This window comes from Psittacula echo (assembly GCF_963264785.1).
Source record: "Psittacula echo genome assembly, chromosome: 7".
NCBI classification, from domain to species: domain Eukaryota; kingdom Metazoa; phylum Chordata; class Aves; order Psittaciformes; family Psittacidae; genus Psittacula; species Psittacula echo.
Genome location: NC_137740.1, coordinates 2,754,085 through 2,771,996, shown reverse-complemented (window position 1 = coordinate 2,771,996; position 17,912 = coordinate 2,754,085). Strand labels below are relative to the sequence as shown.

Genomic DNA, 17,912 nt, shown 5'->3' with positions numbered 1-17,912 from the left:
AAGATGTTGAACAAGACCGGTCCCAACACCGATCCCTGAGGGACACCACTCGTTACCGGTCTCCAGCCGGACATCGAGCCATTGACCACAACTCTTTGCGTGCGGCCATCCAGCCAGTTCTTTATCCACCAAGTGGTTCACCCATCAAATTGATGTCTCTCCAGTTTAGAGACAAGGATGTCGTGTGGGACAGTGTCAAAGGCTTTGCACAAGTCCAGGTAGATGACGTCAACTGCTCTGTCCCTGGCCATCAGTTTCGTAGCCCCATCATAGAAGGCCACCAAATTGGTCAGGCAGGATTTCCCCTTAGTGTAGCTTGTAGCCCTTTCTGCGCTACAAGTGCACACTGAAGGCGGCTCATGTTCCTAGTTTATTGTTTTTAACCTGCCTGATGTAGAGGCAGACCTGCCATTCTACCCTCACCCTGCACACAGCGTTTGCGTATCTTGCAACAGATAGGATGAAAGAAGCCCAGATTCCTCTCAAGCCTCCGTTTCTGTTCCCCTTCTTGCAGCTTTGCTTTCTGGATGTTTACTGAAATCTAAAAAAGGAACAGTCCTTGTAGGTTCCTTTCCATCCCATCCACTGTATGCCACATCTTGAATGCAGGTGCTGGCCAGACAAGCTGATTTCCTGACATACATCTCATCACTGTAAATTGTGTAGTTTTCCATCCTAAAGCTAGGCAGTCTTTGTTCACTTCCTAGGGTTTGCTGGGGTTTGTTTTACTCATAAGCTATATTTCTACTAAAAAACCTCAAGAAAACAACTTCTTTTTGTTAAAATAATGTTTAAAATCACATACAGCTGTTGCTTAATCAGAATAATTTTTGAAAGCAAGTTTTCAGGCACTAACAAATCAAAGCATTGAATGAATCAATGGGTTTTATTTCATTAAACCCCATTATTTTTCTACTGCAGAAGATGGATGTAAAAAAGGATTACAGAAATAATCCTTCTTGAGTGGTGGGAAACAAATAAACTGCAGTTTCCTCTAAACATTTCATACATTTCTGGTTTGAATTCTCACAGAGGCATGTTTAAGCTTCGTGTTGTCCTGGCTCCACAGTGAGACCTGAGTCGCCTCCTCTTCCCTTGCCTCCGGCTTGAAAGCTTCCTGATGAAAGGAGTGTCTTCAGCAAATGGCATTGGCAGAACAGAGCAGCAGAGGAGAGCAGGGAATTGGACTGATAGCAGGAACAGGGAAGTGCTTCAGGATATATTGACAGCAGAGTCTCCTCCAGCTTTCCTGTTAGCAGCTCTCAGAAACACAGCCTTTGGGGGAGGTTTTTTTGTTAGCAAGGAAACGCCTGTATCAGAGAAATGCAATAGAAGGAGTGGATTGTTGCAGAAAAAGGAGGTGGAAGCAGGTTTATTTGAGAAACAAAAGTTGATATTTGGTACTCATCTAGTGAAATGAGTTTTCTACAAGGAATAACATTACTTCTGGGGGTGCTGGGTGAGAAGTTCCCCATGACCCAGCTTCAGTGTGCGCTTGAGCCCAGAACCCCCCCATGTGCTGGGCTGCACCCCCAGAGCGTGAGCAGCAGCTCAGGGAGGGGATCCTGCCCCTCTGCTGCGCTCTGTGAGGCCCCCCCTGCAGCCCTGATCCAGCTCTGGGGCAGCAGCACAAGAGGGACGTGGAGCTGTTGGAGCGAGGGCAGAGGAGGCCATGGAGATGCTGCGAGGGCTGGAGCAGCTCTGCTCTGGAGCCAGGCTGAGAGAGCTGGGCTGGGGCAGCCTGGAGAAGAGAGGGCTCCTGAAGGGGAGACCTCAGAGCAGCTCCAGTGCCTAAAGGGGCTACAGGAAAGCTGGAGAGGGGCTTGGGACAAGGGCCTGTAGGGACAGGCCAAGGGGAATGGCTTGAACCTGCCAGAGGGGAGGCTGAGATGAGCTCTTAGGCAGAAGCTCTTCCCTGTGAGGGTGCTGAGACTGTTCTATGATTCCTTTCATCCTTGTGTGAAGGTGCTTGAAAGTCTGCAAGATGACAGTTCTGTGGTCCTCAGCTGAGAGCATCTAAGCTACATGATCTTCACCGCTCCAGCCACAGAAACAGGAGACTGGTGTGGCTTCAGGAAAGGCTGCTGTGGGAAGGGTCAAGCAGAATAATGCTGGTGTGGAGCTGGCCATTGCCCATGTCCAAAGCAGTGTCCCTGTATCACTGCAGAAGTATTTGGGTTTTGGAATAAACTGGTTAGGGGCAGAGGCCAGGTGTTCGTTTTGTGGGTGGAGGTATTGTGCTGGTGGTATCTGTAGTGGTTGCTTATGTAGTCATGGGCCATGACCTGTTGTGCCAGAACAGCAGTCTGTGCCCTAAGGACTTCATGGGCTGAGACAATAGCTGGCTTGGGACAGATTGATCTGTTTGTAGATTGGGAAGCAGTTTTGGTTAGAAGGACAAAGTGCTGTCAGTGCAGCAGCATCCTTACAGCTGTGAAGATAGCTGTCAGGTTAGAAATGGTTTTAAAGAGCACTTAATGTCATCTGTCTCTCCAAACTCTTTATGTTTTCTTAGTTCTGCAGTGACCTGGTTTTGTGAATCGTTCTCCTATGAGGATACACTTAGGACAGAGCACTCTCTGCACAGAACCTGTTTCTCAATGACTTCACGTGTGTGTATTCATTGCTCCTTTGAAAGAGGATAAAGATCAAACGGAAGAAATTTCCTCTAATCTCATCTATTTCTTACTTCTCTTATAAGTACCCTCACATAGAGCTAGTGAGAAATACCTGTTGCACGTTGGATTCAGACTCTACCTCAGCCTGAATTTTCTGCTTTAAAAAGCCTGAGAGTTCTTGGTAAATCTGAGTATTTTGATGGTGTTTTTTCTCTCCTGCCTTGCTTTCCTTGTTTAGACTTAGAGGCAGGATGGGAAGCCACAGCTTCCCCAAAACTGTGTTATGCTGTTTTTCCCATTGGATGCAGAGTGTTGGGGAGGAGCCAACAGAGAGTTTTGAAAGGCCTCTGCTCCTCCAGCCCAGAAACAGGAGCTCCCCTAGTTTTTCCGGTTTCGTAAAACAGCCTTGGCTGTCCATAGAATCCCAGAATCCCAGCCTGGTTTGGGTTGAAGGGACCTTAAAGCTCATCCAGCTGCAACCCCTGCCACGGGCAGGGACCCCTTCCACTGGAGCAGCTTGCTCCAAGCCCCTGTGTCCAACCTGGCCTTGAACACTGCCAGGGATGGGGCGGCAGCAGCTTCTCTGGGCAACCAGGTTATCTTTCCAAATGAGTTGATCATTTCATTCTTGATGTTAAGAAAACCCCTAATTCCCATGAGTATCTCTTTTCCCACATGAGTTTTGCAGTTTACATAATCCGGCCTATAAAAAGCTCTCAGCAAAACACAAATTTAAACTCTGCTCTGTTTGCCCTCGCTCTCAATTCTTTCAATGTTAATCTTGGCCCAGCGTAAGAAAGTGGGATCAGAGTGGGGAGCTTGGAGGTGTTGAAAGGGAATGGAATTTGCACCGCAGACTCCAGGCAAGCCACAGGAGCAGGGCTGGGGAGAGCCCTTGGTGCAAACACCAACCTCAGCTTCTGGGCTGAACAATGTGTTAGGAAGGGTAAGTGTAGCTCATGAAACTTTCCATAATAAAGAATTTGAGGGTTTTTTTGCAGTTTTCCAGTGGATTTTTTATAATATAAAAGGAAAATAAACATTAATCTTGAGGAAGGGAGGAGGAAGAAAAATAGATGCACGTGTCTCTTCTCTCAACCCTTAAAAAGTGATGCTTTGCACTTTCTTTTCTTGATATCAGGTGACTTTTTTAATGTCTTAAGAAGGTTTTGCTTCATCTTGGCTTGAGTTTTCCATTTGGGTTCCTTTTAGCCATTACTACAAACTAGTTAAGGAGAGTCTTTATTGGTCAGATGGAATCACAGGCCTTGGTTAGTTAGACTAAGAGATCTGTCCTCACTAGGATGAATAGTCCTTTATTTATTAGATGACAAAATCTTACCTAGAGCCAGTGCATTATGTTATCAGATTCCTTCAAGTTTTTTTCCTTTTAAATAAATAAGGAACCAATAAATCTTTCTCCTTCTCATCCTTCAAAGTGCTGAAATGCCTGGTTCAAGCCAGGCAGCTTTAGCAGATGCCCTTCCTCAGTGATACACAGAGATTCTACCAAGTTGCTCAATAAATTTTCTCTGTGCCTTATTTGAGGTGCTGATCGCTTTGGTCATGTTCCTTATAGTGCTGTATTTTATACTGCTAGTTTGAGTGTGTTACAATAGTTGGGAGGGATTTGAGCAGAGGAGTTAATGCCCCCCTTCCAAATCCTTTTAATCAAGAAAGCTGGGCTCATTCCTTAAATTGAAAGGGTGTTTTACTTCTTTCACCTTCAGAGTCAGAAGAACCCCGAAGGAGGGAGCCGGGCTCCATCCTGGCTCGTGCCATCAGCAGAATTTTAATTGGGTTTGAGCTCCAAACCCTTTTATTCCTGGTGAAAATGTGCGAGCCAGTTTGACTCAGAAAAGCCTGGACCGCGTTTGAAGGTCTGGAGAGTTAGAGAATGTATTTACTTGTTGAATGAACACATTTGCTTTCTGCTGTTGTTTCTGGGGAGCACTAAAGTACCTCCATGATGATTATCTTTAATGGAGATACTTCTCAGAGAAGAGCTGCAGTATGTGCATGGCACAGGAAATGACACTTCTCCGTTTTTGCAGGCTCAGACATGGGGTCTGCAGCTCAGTGAATGTAATGCGAAAGGAGAGAACTGTAAGAAACACTTTTATAATGAGCAATTATGTTCAGTAGTTCCCTTTTTTATTCCCACTGACTGTGCTGTTCTTTGAAGATCAATTAGTTAATGATTTGAATATGCTTTGAAGATGGAAAGTGGTATCTAGAAGTGCTAAGTGTTATCATATCGCATTCCCTTTGAAGTTTATAAACTCTATCACATAGGGCTTTCTTTCTAAAGGTCCTTTTTGCCTTGTGAGATATTTATAATGAGATAGAATGATCATTTCACATGCTCTCATGTTAATACTTTCCAACAACTTCTGTCTGCAGCAGAATCTGGGGTCAGATGGTGCTGCATTGTAAGAGGGGATGGAGGTTTCAGAGTGACTTGGCAGCAGCTCATGGGCAGCTCCCATTTGGCCATTTATATCCCCAGTTTGCGTCTGGAATTAAGGGATTCCACTAAGATGTATGAGTTTATAGGGCTTGGGCTCTTGGCTTCCTCCAAGTAGTGTGATATCAAGGCTGGGTCTTTATTTAGTGGTGATGCTTGCTTAGAAATGCAAAGCCATTGCACGTACTCAGTAATACAAAATACTTTGTCATTTGTATTAGAAGAGGCAGATGGGAACCACCTTGTACTGGCAAAATCACTGAACCTGATCATTCCTTTTGGGGTTAAAATGTGAATCACGGGTCAAGTATATGAAGTTGACAAGAAACCTGGAGAGGGGCTTTGGCCAGGGGCCTGTAGGGACAGGCCAAGGGGAATGGCTTTAACCCGCCAGAGGGGAGACTGAGATGAGCTCTTAGGCAGAAGCTCTTCCCTGTGAGGGTGCTGAGGCGCTGGCACAGGGTGCCCAGAGAAGCTGTGGCTGCCCCATCCCTGACAGTGTTCAAGGCCAGGTTGGACACAGGGGCTTGGAGCAAGCTGCTCCAGTGGAAGGGGTCCCTGCCCGTGGCAGGGGTTGGAGCTGGATGAGCTTTAAGGTCCCTTCCAACACAAACCAGGCTGGGATTCTGTGATTCTATATGGATACTGAAAGTGAGTGCAGTGAGATGCCCTGCACACGTTTCTGCTGGTGCTGCCAAGGGTCCAATTGACAGATTTAGCCCTTAGCTATAGGCGAGGCAGGCAACTCATCTTGCAGTATGGTTTTTTGGGTGTCTTTTGATTGCGTAACCTTTCCAGAGGCTGGCTTTGCTGGAAGGAGGAGGTGGGAATCAAGCACAGACCAGCGACTGAGGGAGTGGAAAGTCTGGGCTAAGGGAGGTTAGGCTAAAAAAAAGCGTCTGCTGGGTGTCCTGGCAGGAAATATCTGCAGGACATTCTTACAGCTTTAGCGATGGAAAATAAGAGCGCGCTTAGAGAAGAAGTATGTATTCCGTAGCCATGGCTTATCTGCTGGGAGATTGTCTGCTGTGCTCATAGGAAAGGGAAAGAAGAGAAGAAGAAAGCCAAGAGTTATGATAAAACTGGTAGTCTCTGGGGAGGGCATTAGTGAACTGGCTGAAGGAAAACATGAGCAGAACTCTTTAAGAAGGAGGAAAAGCAGAGAGAGGCACCGAGGCTGTAAGGAGGGAGTTTGAAGTTCGAAACCTGTTGTTTTATGGGGAAAATGAGCACTTTTAAAATCCAAATGCTCTCCTGGGAAAATAAATACAAGCTGTGTCCTTGTGGGAATGAGAAGTTTATCTGTAATTTCAGCAACAGCATTAAAATAAAGGAGTTTATAGTTAAAAGTTGTGGGGGTTTAATCATTACTATATGAAACTGGACAAGTTTTTTCATCCAGGCTTTAACTGAGTGTTCATGTGTCTGATTAGAAAATACATTTTTCAAGTTCTGTAACCAATAAAAACCCCTTAAATAGCAGAAATTCAACCTCTTTATACAAAACAACTGCCACGCTTCACCCCCAGCACTATGAAATCCTGGTGGCTACACATAAAAAGCAGGATCTAAATGTTCGATGGAATCATAGAATAATAGTACCATAGAATGGTTTGAGTTGGCAAGGACCTTAGGATCATTCCAACGCCCCTGCCATGGGCAGGGACGCCTCACACTAGACCGTGTCACCCAAGGCTCTGTGGTATTGCCTAATTGGCAGCGTCAAGCAGCAGAGATGTAAAGGCATCTGAAAGGGGTCTCTCTCAGCTGTGTCTCTAGACCTCCTGCATCAGCATGGTATCAAAGGAGACATCTAATCCCAGACTGCTTTATGTTAGAAGGGACCTTAAAACTCGTCCAGTCCCAGCCCTGGCCATGGGCAGGGACATCTTCCACTAGAACAGCTTGCTCCAAGCCCCATCTGATGTCTCAATGTCTTCCTGAAAAATCCAGTGTCCAGAAGAAGCACTCAGGGCCCATGCTGGACTGTCCCTCAGTGCTCCATGCCTGCACCTAAATGAATAGCCAAAACACTTGAGTGATTTGCTCACTCACTTCATTGTGCCCTTCGCATGGTAGAGCTGTGTGGCTCTCCTGTGACATCTGGACCAGAAATAACATCCACATCCCAAGTGCTTTGCATTAGCTTTTGTCAGTTATTGGTATTGTAGTAGAATGGTTAATGTTGATTGTCACACGCTGCTGAAACACAGTGTTTAAAAAAGCATTTGTAAATAGTTATGATTTTCCTTTTTTGATTGTTTCCAAGATTTTGATACTATTAAAGGATTTTTTCCCCCAGGTTTCTCTTTCCAGCTTGAAATGTTATCAGGTGCTTTCCTGGATTCCCACAGCTATAGCTGTGCCATGTGCTCCCATGCAGGAGAGCTTGCGTGGGCTGTGAGCACCAGTGCTGCACGTTCTCCAAAGGCTTGGGCTGCCAAACCCTCAGTGAGTTCAGAAATCAATCAGGGTTTTCCCAAGCAAGATTTCAGAAAGGAAAAGTGGATGGGTGCTCTGGAGAGAGGCATTTCTGGCAGTCCCGGACGGAAAAGCTGGAAACTCTGGATTAGTTTGGGTTTGGTTTTAATTAAAACTGATTTTTGGTGAAGTTTTTCATGATACCTAAATTTGGCAATGTTCAGATCTGAGATTTTGTGCCCCTGCTACACAGAAACCATTGTCTGTGACCAGAGAAACCTGCTCTTTGTACAATCACAAATGGTGCCGCTGAGCTGGTATCACGTCAGGTGTGAAAACACAAGGAAGAGAGAAATATAGGGGGAATTTGAGTGAAACAAACAATAGTCACAAGCTGTGGCTGCCCCATCCCTGGCAGTGTTCAAGGCCAGGTTGGACACAGGGGCTTGGAGCAAGCTGCTCCAGTGGAAGGTGTCCCTGCCCGTGGCAGGGGTTGGAACTGGGTGAGCTTTAGGGGCCCTTCCAACCCGAACCATTCCATGGTTCTGTGAAATTTGTTTGACATTTTGTTACGGGATCATGTGTGCTTTCTTTGAAGGTGTCAAAATTGATGAGACAAAAGATTCTTGCTCCCAAGAGCATCTCCAAGCTGGTTTTACGTGTGCACAGGAAAGAGGGAGATGCAAGCTTTGGCATCGCTGTTGGAGTTGAATTGGTATTTTTGAGAGAAGGATGAGAAAGTGAGAGGTGTGAGCAGAGTGTGGTTCTGATTCCCAACTGAGTCATCAATGCACTGGGAAAACCTTCATCAACCATTTCAGTATCATGTTCTTCTTTCTTCTTCAGTCCGTTGAGGCACCAAGTTCTTCAAAGCCACAACTGTGCAAAGCTGCGTCTTTGTACAAAATCAACAGGGATCAACCAGGACTTCCAGTGGGACTTCGAGGCATTATGGAAATACAAAAAACTGTGGCAAAAAGCAAGGGAAAACCCCCAAAATAGTGGTTTTTGCAGGGTAATTACGCTGAACTGAATGTGGAGAAAACTTCGTGGCCACAGCCAGACAGGGAAACTTGAGTAAGTGCTAAACTGTTGAGGATGTTGAACTTAGACTATGCTCCATGTGGATGGTTTGTTGTAAATGTCTGGCTGTGGTTTGAAATGTGCCCTGTGGAGATTTCCAACCCAAATATTGGCGTATTTGATAATGAATGAGATCCAGGAGATGAAATTCTTGGGCCTATTTTCAGGGTCAGTCCTAAGGGAAGTGCCTGCAGTTAATGCTCAGCTAAAGGTGAAGTACTGTAAATCAGTAAATCAGAGTTCCCCTTGGTTCTGGCTACTTTTGTAATCGAACCTGAAAGGAGAAATGGCAAGGAAATGCCTTTTACTTAATGCATTTTAGGCTGATATGATCCATCTTAGGTGATGCTAAAGAATTCAAGTTTTATTTTCAGTTTGTTGCAAGCAGAGATGATGATTGGCCCCAAATAGGATATAAACCTATTACTGCTGTCCCCATGCTAGTGTCTTTCTGTTCCCTCTCTCCTGGGAGCAATCTTCCTCTTGCTTTAAGAGCCTCAGCAGGCCTATGGCTGCCTTTAGTCACTGGCATGGCAAAGCTGGTGTTTGTGTGGGATGAATTCTGATCCCTTCATCTCTCCAGCTTGCAGGGAGAGCAGTCGAGGTGCATGCCCCAGTGGCAGTGAGGACATTTCATTTAAGGAAGCTCTTCCCTGTGAGGGTGCTGAGGCGCTGGCACAGGGTGCCCAGAGAAGCTGTGGCTGCCCCATCCCTGGCAGTGTTCAAGGCCAGGTTGGACACAGGGGCTTGGAGCAAGCTGCTCTAGTGGAAGGTGTCCCTGCCCGTGGCAGGGGTTGGAAAGTGGGGGGGAAAGTGGCAGGGGTCCAAACCAGGCTGGGATTCTATGAGGCAGAAATCCCAATACCACCTCTACCTCGGGTGGTTCCAGCATCATCTTTGTCCTCACTTGGGCTCAGAGTGCTTGAGATATCCACAATATCTGTACCCTCTGTTGGCTGGGTGTATTAAATATCTTTATAAGTTATTAGTGCAGATGGTCTCGGCCCTGGGGTAGCTGCTTTATTTTGGTTGTTGGTTTTGGTGGTATTTCGTGGCTTTACTAATGTAATCAGTTGTGTTCATATCACTAAGCTGTAGCTTTTGAATTGCTTTTATTGTTTGCATTAAGAAGTCCTTAGAGATTACAAGCACATTTTAAAGGGAATGAATGTAGCCTATAAATGACAGAAAGGTTTGAGGCTGGTACCCTACGGTTATGTTCTGAGCTCTGTACCTGCTTGTCTGCCCCACTTGGGAACGTGTCATTTCTCTTCTTTGTTCTTCACTTTTTGTCCATGCAATGACTAACTGATAATCACCTGCTGCAGAGTCCGAGAGGCCTGGAGGGAAGTTGCAATGTAGCTGCTGAGAACCGTTGTTATCATGCTCTCTGTATTTTATGGTCTTGAAATGGGAATGTAGTGGAGATGCTCATGGTGAGGATGGGTGGAAGCAGCACAGAGCCACCACCCACCAGCTGGCACGTGGAGAGTGTGGCCATTGCGTAACTCTTTGAGGGAAGATGCTGTGTTTTCCCTGAAGAGTGCCTGTTTCCCCTAACAAGAAAGCCTTGGGGGGTCCACAGCCTCGTTAAATTAATCATGGCACAGGGATAATGAGAAACTTGAAGAAATTCTGGAGTCCCAAGAGTGGGAGCTGTGCCTCTCTCCCCCGCACTAATAGGAGAGCACGAGGGACAAAGAGGAAAGAGTCTCCCTTTTGTTTTTATTAACCTTTTCAACTGTTTCTGTACGGTGAGGTCTTCCTTGACCCACATTTGCACGTAAAACTATCTGTGCTAAATGCTCATGTGGACATTTCATACAGATGTCAGAATAGGGGAGGTTAACAGGTTTGGTTACTGAGCTGTAAGCAGCAAACATAGTGAATATTTTGGTGTTATTTCACTATAAAGAACACATGATTATTATTTTTTTAATATTATGGGGTTTTTCTTTATGAAAACTATGTGGACAATATGTTTATCATTACATGTAATATTTGTATATATGCGTATTATATATAATTGCCTTAACCTCTTCCTTTCTTGCTCCTGTTTTGGCTTCCTGGGATCCAGTTATACTTCAGAGATTCAGGAACTGTCATCATATATTAAACAAAACCTGTCAAATGCAGTGTTAAGTTTCCAAAAGACTTTAACTTTGTGAAGCTCTATCAGTCCTCAGATAGAACTACTTGTATTTTGTGTTGGGACCCTGGTTTTTCTTCTCCAAGCATATATGAGAGAGGCCTTGAATACACGTATCTCCAGTTTGACCTCCCTTTGTAACTCTACTTCATCTTTCGTTTTACTTCTCCAACCTCCAGTTCTTGCTGATAACCTGAAGTCTAACCCAGGAATTAAGTGGCAGTATTTCAGCTCAGAAGAAGGCATTTTCACTGTCTTCCCAGCCCACAAGTTCCGGTGCAAAGGCAGCTATGAACATCGCAGCAGGTAGGATTTGTCTCCTTACAATTCACTGGATTCCTTAAGCACTGATTTGATTTCAGCGTTATGCTTTGCCAGGATGACAACATCCATGAGTAACTTTTAGTGGAGTCCCTTGGGTTTTCTCAGGTTTGGTTTTTAAAGCACTGGTATTCACTCGTAAGAATCTTTGAAGTGAAATAAAGTTACATACAGGTTTCTCACTTCTCCCAAATTGAATAAGTTGCAAATAGGAGCAACTTGTGAATTGTAGGTCAGCCCATAGGCAAAATTCAACTTATATTTGACTCATACTTGACCTCTGTTAATAAAGTAGTGAACATGATTTCTACTGGTTTGGCAGGTCCATTGCTCTGGGGAGAGGGGTAGAAGGATGAGAGACTGGAAAGGGCATTGGTAGGAGCATTTTCCCAGTCTCCACCCCTGGTTCAAGTGGCACATCATGGATAGAAGGGAAGCAGCAATAGCAGAAACTTTCTAGTAAAAAAGAACTGCAGAAAAAAGGATCAAATGGTGACAGGGTTTTCCTGCACAAGGGAATGTTTCTATTTGGTGGGCATGAAGCAAAGTACTTCTTTCCCTGCCTTTTGCTGTCAGTACTGTGGGACTGATCAAAGACTCAAGGGTGGAATCGTCTAAGAAAGTGCAGTGGCTTTAGTATCTCTAGTCACACAACAGCTAATTGTACCAGTTAATCAATGTGTGTGGAGGAGGTATCAGCACATCAGGTGCATTTCCATGTAGCTGAGTGCCCAGAGCGTAAGCAGCTCTTTGGTTACCCATCGGTGTTGAGCAATCAGATGTTTACAGATATTATCTTCTCTGTGTCATCAAAGCATGAAGTGTCTGGGCTTGATTAAGTTTTCTGTGGTCGTGGAAAGGTGTGGTCTGAAGACGTGAGAACTGGGGGTACCCCAGTCTTGATCGGAGTTTTGACACTAAAACCATGGGTGATTTCATCCAAAGCATTTACTCTGGGTCACAGTTTCTCCATGGCTACATAAGGGATATCTTCTTGCTAATATTTACTTCAGCGGGTAGTTTGCGTGGATTAATTAGTTGATACTTGAGTGCTTTGAAGATCAAAGGACCTATATAAGTTCTAGGTACTAATACCAGTATAGAGCTGCAGGCTGTTTTACAATTAAGAACTTATTTGTGCCAGTTGTTTATTGCTGTGCCTTGTCTAAAGTCTTCTGCATTTCCTTTACACTTAAAAAAGATTTCTGTGGCTGCCTTTGATATAATAAAACTTAGATCCCCAAACTCACACTTGACTCTTAACTAGTTTTTGCTCTGGACTAAAGAGGGAAGAGTCTTGTCTTCTTTTTAATCCTTCCTCCTCGCTGAGGCTCTTCCTAATTTGTTCCAGGTTGAAACCTTGGCACAAGAGCTTGTGAAATCTCTCACACATCTCTCACAGTATTGAACTGGATCTGAGCACTGCTTCGCTGGAAATACGGGGTTTGATGTTAGCACAGACAGACACATGGCAGCACTGAGGACCTTCACCAGGCTTAACTCAGATGGGCCATGCAGTTTAAAACTGTGCAGACCTAAGGGATTGTGGAGCATGACCCATGTGAAATGCATTCCAGGGCTCCAAGAGAAAACCCGTTCTTGGCCAGAAGCTTTCCCTTCTTACAATAAACCAAACAGGCTATGCTAATGCAACCCTGCACACACAGGTTTTTACTTGTCATGTAACCAGCAAATACCCACTGTTGCACTTACTTTGCATGTAAACAAGGTTCCCGGCACCCAACATCTACCATGAGGCATTTCTTGCTTGTCAACTCTTAATCCAAAACTTGATGTGAGCTGATGCAAACAGTAATCCCAAACACTGCTGCTCCATCAGCAAAATTGCTTATTCCTGGCTTAAAGTGATAGATGTGACAGAGGGAGAAGGATTCAGCACCTGATTTGAGTTAAAATGTCAGAGATTGAAAACAAAGGCCCTTTCTCTATGTTCAGCTTCTCAGTTGGTGTTTCCTAGTGGAAGTTTTCCTAAAGGCAAAAATCCCTCCTATGATTGATGGATTGTCTCTTTATGGGGTGTGCTTTTTGCTTTTCAATTCTTGACTTCTTTCACTTGTAAAGGTTTTGGTGGAAATGACAAGATGACTCATGATGGGGGTTTGGGTTTTGTTCCTCTTCAGGCCTGTCTATGTTTCCACTGTTCGACCTCAGTCCAAGCACATTGTTGTCATTGTGGACCATGGGGCTTCGGTCACGGAGACGCAGCTTCAGATTGCCAAAGATGCCGCTCAGGTTATCCTGAGCTCTATAGATGAACACGACAAGGTATGATTTCTCCAAGCATTGAGCAGATTTTCATTGGTCTCAACCATGCTCAGTGTTTTCAGTTCTCATCCAAAGCTGTGTTTTTAACTTGTGGTCCATGGACCCACAGGGATCTGTGGTCTACCTCTAATGGGTGATGAAGACTTGAACTCACTTTTGGAAGTCTGTGTTACAGCAGAGGAAACATCTGAGGATCCACAGACTTTAAAAAAAGTGAAAGCCACTGATCTAAGGCAAAATCTTGTTTCTGAGTAGTCTTTAAAGGCTTCTTCATCTTGGCATAGACTTTAAGCATTGTGCTACAGTGTGCAGTTAGGAGAACCATGCTTCAAGCCTCACGACTTCAGAAGTATTGGATTGGTTTGAGCAACTCATTGTAGCTCTTTTTTTGCTTGTGAAAATGGAAATGATTTGTTCTGCTGCTATGTTATATTCTGCTGCTACACTATATTCTGTTGAAACATAATTAGTGTTTGGAAGATTCCCAGACACCTGTGATACCGGTAAGGAAAGGATAAAGCAAAGGACCAAGAAACGTGGATTTTATTTCTTGCTCTGCCACAGACCATTAGGAACTCACTTAACCTGTAATTTTAGGTATGGATTACACCCAGGGGCCCATATGGTGCTTCTGTAGAACCACAAACAGTCTCCAGTTTGGTCTTTACTTTTAGTAATTCACTGCTAGTGGGACCTTGATCAGTGTTTCTGCTTGGTTTTCCCTTTTCTTTGAGTAGGAATGGAGTTTCATTCAAATCAAATCGAAGAACAACTGTTTGTATCCTTTGCGTTAAGTCTTCTCCATAATAGCACAGGAAAAACCTTCTAACTTCTGTGCTTCTGGAGTGTTTTGATACTGTAAAATAATACTTATAGTTTAGCAGAATTAATAGTACTTTAAGTGTCAAAAGTGTCTGTCTTAATAGAGCTCTAATGAAGAAAAGACATTTAAGACATTTATTACTTGGTCAGTAGCTCAGTGATTATGAAACCTGTTATACGGGTGTATAATTACTGCTTCGTTCTGACGCTGTCTTGCATCAGTCCTAATTCCTAATAAAGTATGCCACTCATTTAATAAGGCTGGTATGTTATGTGTATATTAATGCAAGTGTTACCACTACATGCCTTAACTCATTTATAGGCTAAAAACTGATGGCAGATTTGGCTTGCCTTGTCTGAGACATTAAAGCAACGGAATGTTTTGCCTGTGAAAAGCTCTCAGAGCTTATTTCCTTATTTGATTTGGTTTTCTGTAGCACTCCACTGCTCTATAGGCACTCAAGGCTTTCCTGCAAATGCTCTCTGCTGATTTCGTTCCCAGTTATCTCTAGTTCACTCAGGCTTCTGCCCGGAACAGTGTATTAACCATTATGTACGAGCAGAGCGAAGCTGACTTCATCTGAGAAACAAAGCCTGAAGTCTCTCTTCCTTGAATTCACCAGGAGTCTAATCCTTTTCAAATTCGATGGATTTATGCCTCCAGCATTTAGTTTTTAACAATTGAATTTTAAACCCACAGAATCTCTTCAGTTGGCTTAGCATTGTGTTTTCTGTATTGGTGCATAAAGAACTCTAAATAGGAAGGTAATCCAATATAGTTTCTTCTCTTTCAAGATCTCCGTGTTAACCGTGGCAGACACAGTAAGAACCTGCTCGCTGGATCAGTGCTATAAGACGTTCCTGTCTCCTGCCACTAGCGAGACAAAAAGGAAGATGTCCACCTTCGTTAGCAGTATAAAGTCATCTGACAGCTCCACGCAGCATGCGGTGGGATTTCAGAAGGCTTTCCAGTTGATACGCAATACAAACAATGGCACAAAACTCCAAGGAAGTAAGTCTCTTGTTGGGCAATCCTCAGCATTTCTCAGGCTTCCAAATGTATTTTTAGTTGGGATTTTCACTTGGGCAGAGGCCAAAGGAATGCAGTGTCTTGAATATTAAAGGGGAAGGGGGGTGGGAAGCACATGCTTCTATTAAGTAGCATTTACTTGACCTGGAATCTGCATGAGCGACTTGACTGTGGCCATTCCCTTTTAACTCATATCACTTGCTGCCCTATCTTTCCATTGATCTGTAATACAACACTGGAGGATTCGATTGCCTGATAGCTGATTTATTTCCCAAAGGTGTGACAGGGTGTGGGGTCCTTTCAATGAAAACTGCAGATCCCACAGGTTCATTAGTGCTAATATATATATGGGTAATGTGCCTAACTGGAATCCTGCCTATAGAAGTGGCCCTTGCTTCTCAGGGAAAAGGGGTTTTTAAGAGTACCAATTATGGGTGATATTTTATGGAACGTGGGGCTGGCCTGGCTAAATTTTCCTTCGTCTAAGAATATCCTCCTGAATTTTGGTGCATATATTATGGGCTTTCTCCTTTCCCATTGCCAAGACTGGGGTTTTCTGTAATGAGGATGTGGTGAAAGATGTGGAAAAGATGGATGTGAAACTGAGTGGCACGTCTGCTTGCCAGGAAGCTGTGGAAGGCAAATTCTTGAACCTGTGCTCTGAGTGCTTGTTGAGCAACATTGCTAAAGCTGTGACAGGGTGGAGAAAGCAGATTGATCTCTATCGGTTTAGTCATTTTATGTAAGAGATCCTATAGCTTGGTCATGTGTCTGCTCCAATGAATGCAGATCCTTTAGTGTCCTGAAGAGCACCAGTGTTGTACAGAACAGAAGAAAGTGAAAAAGAAAAGTCGAGGAATGCTTTGGAAAGACTGAGGAAATGTGCTCCTACTTCATGTGGCTTTCCTTCAGTTTATAAAATGCTGCTTCATGGAATCGGTTTGGGTTGAAGGGACCTTAAAGCTCATCCAGCTCCAACCCCTGCCACGGGCAGGGACACCTTCCACTAGAGCAGCTTGCTCCAAGCCCCTGTGTCCAACCTGGCCTTGAACACTGCCAGGGATGGGGCAGCCACAGCTTCTCTGGGCACCCTGGGCCAGCGCCTCAGCACCCTCACAGGGAAGAGCTTCTGCCTAAGAGCTCATCTCAGTCTCCCCTCTGGCAGGTTCAAGCCATTCCCCTTGGCCTGTCCCTACAGGCTCTTGGCCAAAGCCCCTCTCCAGGTTTCCTGCAGCCCCTTTAGGCACTGGAGCTGCTCTAAGGTCTCCCCTTCAGGAGCCTTCTCTTCTTCAGGCTGCCCCAGCCCAGCTCTCTCAGCCTGGCTCCAGAGCAGAGCTGCTCCAGCCCTCGCAGCATCTCTGTGGCCTCCTCTGGACTCACTTGAGCAGGTCCGTATCTCTCAAGGTGTTATGTACAGCAGCCAGGCATGATTCGGCAGTCTAAGAGCTTTGCTAGCAGGAGTAACACAAGACAGTCCTAAATCTGCATTGGAGGCCAGTCTAAACATGGCATTTATAATTCAGTAACAGATCATCCTGTGCTATCTGATACACTACCTTTCTGATAGCTAGAAAAGGCCCTTATGTTTAGATTATACTGCATTTATCTATAGCATACGTGCTTATATATAAACCTACATTGCAATTTTATGTGTGTGTATAGATATAAACACACACAGACACACACCCCCACTACCTATTTACCTGCAGCTTTCAGGGAGTGTTGGCACTCAGTGGCAGTGTTTTCTTGCACTTTGGATGAGGTCCTGCTCAGCAAGGCTACAAAAGGCACCAGCACAAGGCAGGAAATTCAGACGTGGTGAACAGCACAATTCTTCCACCTCATACCAACAGTCCCCTTCTCACTTTTCCACTGTGCATTCAGGAGTGCGGCTGTATCTCAGCAGCTTCCCCAGCACACCCACACATTGTGCCCTGGGAACAGGATGTTGGAAAATTAACAGTGAAATGAATGATTTCTTTTTTTTCTGGGTTTATTTTCCTTTATTTTTCTTTTTAAAGATGAAAAGATTATTTACAAAAAGTGCGGCACTTCATAAACATCCTCGACCCTATTGTGTTTCACCCCATGAATTCTGGTCTTTGCTTTGTACACATTAGGTCTTCCAAATCTTTCATTCTTAGAGAAATCCTAAATCCGAAGCATTTGCCTTTCCTTTTACTTTTCATACTCGTGCCCCAACATAGCTGTTTGCTATGAAACCTGGTAAAAGTCTGTGATTTCATATTAATGAAAGTGTGCCAAAACCTCCTAATCCTAATACACAAACAGTGCCAAACAAAAAAGCTATGTAGGAGGATTCTGCAAGACTCTACAGCTGATGTTCTTGGAGTAACTCCTGATGACTCATGCATCTCCTCCCAGCCAGCATCAGCAGCACTGCAGGATTTTTGTTCTTATTTTCTTATTTTAGAGAAAGTTGCCCCCCTTTCATCTTATTGCACGAGGATGGTAAAAACCTCCTCTTGACAGCCCTATCTAGCAACTGAGCAGGGTACAGTCAGATGAATGTGTTGTACCTATGGCCTGAAGTTCAGAAGTTGCCTGGAACTTGAATAGTAGATGCTGTTTGCCCCCAAGACAAGAGGGACGTGGAGCTGTTGGAGTGATTCCAGAGGAGGCCATGGAGATGCTGTGAGGGCTGGAGCAGCTCTGCTCTGGAGCCAGGCTGAGAGAGCTGGGCTGGGGCAGCCT

At 44.6% G+C, this 17,912-nt stretch overlaps 1 protein-coding gene across 1 annotated transcript in view; it reads left to right on the top strand.

The window, feature by feature from the left end:
- Nucleotides 1-17,912, top strand: part of CACHD1 (cache domain containing 1) — a gene marked incomplete at its 3' end in the record, with an annotated part of 109,946 nt that overhangs the window by 62,849 nt on the left and 29,185 nt on the right. The window contains exons 5-7 of the mRNA XM_080624064.1: nt 10,918-11,044; nt 13,201-13,345; nt 14,963-15,179. Coding sequence (XP_080480190.1) covers nt 10,918-11,044; nt 13,201-13,345; nt 14,963-15,179 — 489 coding nt within the window. The remainder of the gene's footprint in view (nt 1-10,917; nt 11,045-13,200; nt 13,346-14,962; nt 15,180-17,912) is intronic.